This window comes from Branchiostoma floridae, chromosome 8 (assembly GCF_000003815.2).
Source record: "Branchiostoma floridae strain S238N-H82 chromosome 8, Bfl_VNyyK, whole genome shotgun sequence".
Lineage (NCBI taxonomy): Eukaryota > Metazoa > Chordata > Leptocardii > Amphioxiformes > Branchiostomatidae > Branchiostoma > Branchiostoma floridae.
In genome coordinates, this window is record NC_049986.1 from 12368089 (window position 1) to 12370638 (window position 2550).

The window sequence follows — 2550 nt, forward strand, 5'->3', positions numbered from 1 at the left end:
ATAGCACAACAAAATGTCGACATAAATAGTAAAAAACAAGAATCATGTGAATTCTATGCCAGTACCTTGCTGTCTAGTGGTTTGGGTATGTTGTCCCACAGGTCCGGGGGGAGGGGTATGGACAGGGTCACCTCGCGGAACAGGTCGGTGGGAACGTACGTCTGGATGACACTCACCGGCAGTACGGGAATCTCCAAGCCTGGGAATGGTGGTTAATAAATGGTCATCATTTGTATGATACGTTGTCTCTGTAGCTAAGTGATAGCAGCTTCAGGTTTGAGCTCCTGTTTCCTATTAGTAGGTAACTACATGTAGTAAACTCCGGTTCAATCCTGGGTATATATACATATAGTGTATCTCAGGTTGGGGCAGCGCCGTCTTTCAGAACGGACATAATATTGGGGTCCTGTGTTCGAGGAGGTTTATGGAATTTAATTCCATATACCATTCCACTGGACAAAGTCAGAATACTGGACACAAAACACGACAACTTTGTAAGAGGTATAAAGGAGGCGGTGGGTGTTACAAACTTCCTCACACTTTTGACAAATTGCTGACGTCAAGTATCCGCAATATCACGTGTTCACAAGATTTCGTGTCCGTAACTCTCGCGAGTTTATGTTCAGGAGTGATAGGTCATTAGTATTGATCCCGAAGAAGGCGATAGTGGTCGTTGATTTGATCCGTGTATATCTTTGGATAGAAAGTTTACTATGATTACTACCAACACAGATCTGCTTTCATGATAATACACCAGTCATTGTTGCAAGTATTTTACTCTTCAATTAAAAGAAATACTACCTAATATTGTACTAGTCAGACGTTCCTTTATGTGAAAAAAAGACTCAGCCTATTCAAACAGTGAGCAAGACAAGTCTTAAACGCTACCAATACCCCACAGAGATGTCTAACCTTGGTCATTAGCGCCCCTGAAATACTTGAGGAGCCTGTGGCGGGCCCGGATCTTCGCCGTCGTCAGGGAGAGATCGAACACCGTGGTGCTCACCACGACTGCACCCTGGGTCATGACGACTTCGTACTCTGGGGTGCTGCAGAGTATTCTGTACAAAATAAAGACAGTGTGAGAGAAACAGGGACAAGACGTATTTTTATTAGCTTTGCCAGAATGGCAAGGATATGTTTTAGGCTTTTATGTATGTATGTCTGTCTGTCTGTCTGTCACCAGCATAATCCAAGAAGCCTTCAATGGATCCTGATGATATTTGGTAGGTGGGTAGGGGTCGTGAAAACGAAGGTCAAGTTCGAGCATACGTTCCTCGGAGCATACAGTAAGTGCTGTGAGTTTGGGCCCCGTAGCAGCTTTCTTTAACTGCAGGCACCGGTTTCCTTTCGAACTTTGGACTAGAATAACTTGAGAACGTGTTGACGGAACGTCATGAATTTTGGTATGTTTATTAACCAAAAACAGATAAAAACAGAAGTTGACAAAACTTTATGTAGTGTATTTTCTATAGTAGAAAACGATCTCCCCGGAAAGAGTCAGACAGAAAGAAACGGTTCGAGAGAGAAGGGTAGAGGATAGAGAAAGCTTGGAGAGATGAAGAAAAAAACGGACAGAGGAGAAAAATAACACACAAATACAGGGATAGAAAGAGAGACGAGGGGTGAGAAAATGGAGGGAGAGAAGAGGATACGAAGTGGTACCCAGATAAGATCAGAAAATTCTATGGACCTTTACTAATGAACTGGGCGGGTGGGTTACACTCCTAGTACTGTATAGATAGCGGCGTAAATTCATAAAGCCGGCTAAAAGGTAGATCCCAGGGAGGGGGCTGTAGTAGCATTTCCTTGGGGGCATGTTGGCCCTACAGCCAAGGAGTTTGCTTGTGCAAGCCTTGGAAAAGTCTTGTATTCAGGCAAAAGAGAGGTACGGGTATGAGCAGCCTCAAATCTCAGTCTAGGACCCAACATCTGCTTGGAGATTAAAGACCATCAGTTCTAGTCAGCTGGACTCCCAGTGTGACCTGGTTTATGTTGTTTTTGTTAGTTTTGAGATGTGTTATCAGCTGACCGTCAGCACAACTCAAGCCAGGCCCCAGGTCCCTCAGTGACCAGTGTTTTTGCTGACGTCCATCGTCCCTTATCTGTGACCACGTAGGGGGGAACACATCAAACATACCAGTCACCAGCTGGCACTGGACAAAGGGATGTTTTTGTTTGTGAAGTAACTGCAAATGTGTGTCAGTTGATTTCAGTGGTTACTCGAGTGTTATAAACGTTTTAGAGGTCTTCTCAGAAGTCAGAAATACTAGCAAGTTGTTTTGAACAGGTTGTTTGAACGGTGACTTTTGAAAGATGTCGTTTTCATGTCAACAAGTCAATTTTACATAACCCCGCATATTCAAATATTTGAAAAATGTCTTTGTTTGTGAAGTAACTGTAAATGTATGAGTTGTTTTGTATGGTTACAGTGTTTCAGAAGTCTTCTCGCAAGTCAGACGTATCCGTTGTTTTCACAGGTTGTTCGGTGGTGACTTTTTGAAGATTTCGGTATCTTGTCAAACAGTCAATTTTACATGACCCTACTTA

At 43.2% G+C, this 2550-nt stretch overlaps 1 protein-coding gene across 1 annotated transcript in view; it reads right to left on the reverse strand.

Moving 5' to 3' along the window:
- LOC118421081 overlaps window positions 1–2550 on the reverse strand; it is a gene marked incomplete in the record, with an annotated part of 17528 nt that overhangs the window by 12827 nt on the left and 2151 nt on the right. The window contains 2 exon segments of the mRNA XM_035828238.1: window positions 66–199; window positions 913–1061. Of these exon segments, the coding sequence (XP_035684131.1) occupies window positions 66–199; window positions 913–1061 (283 nt within the window).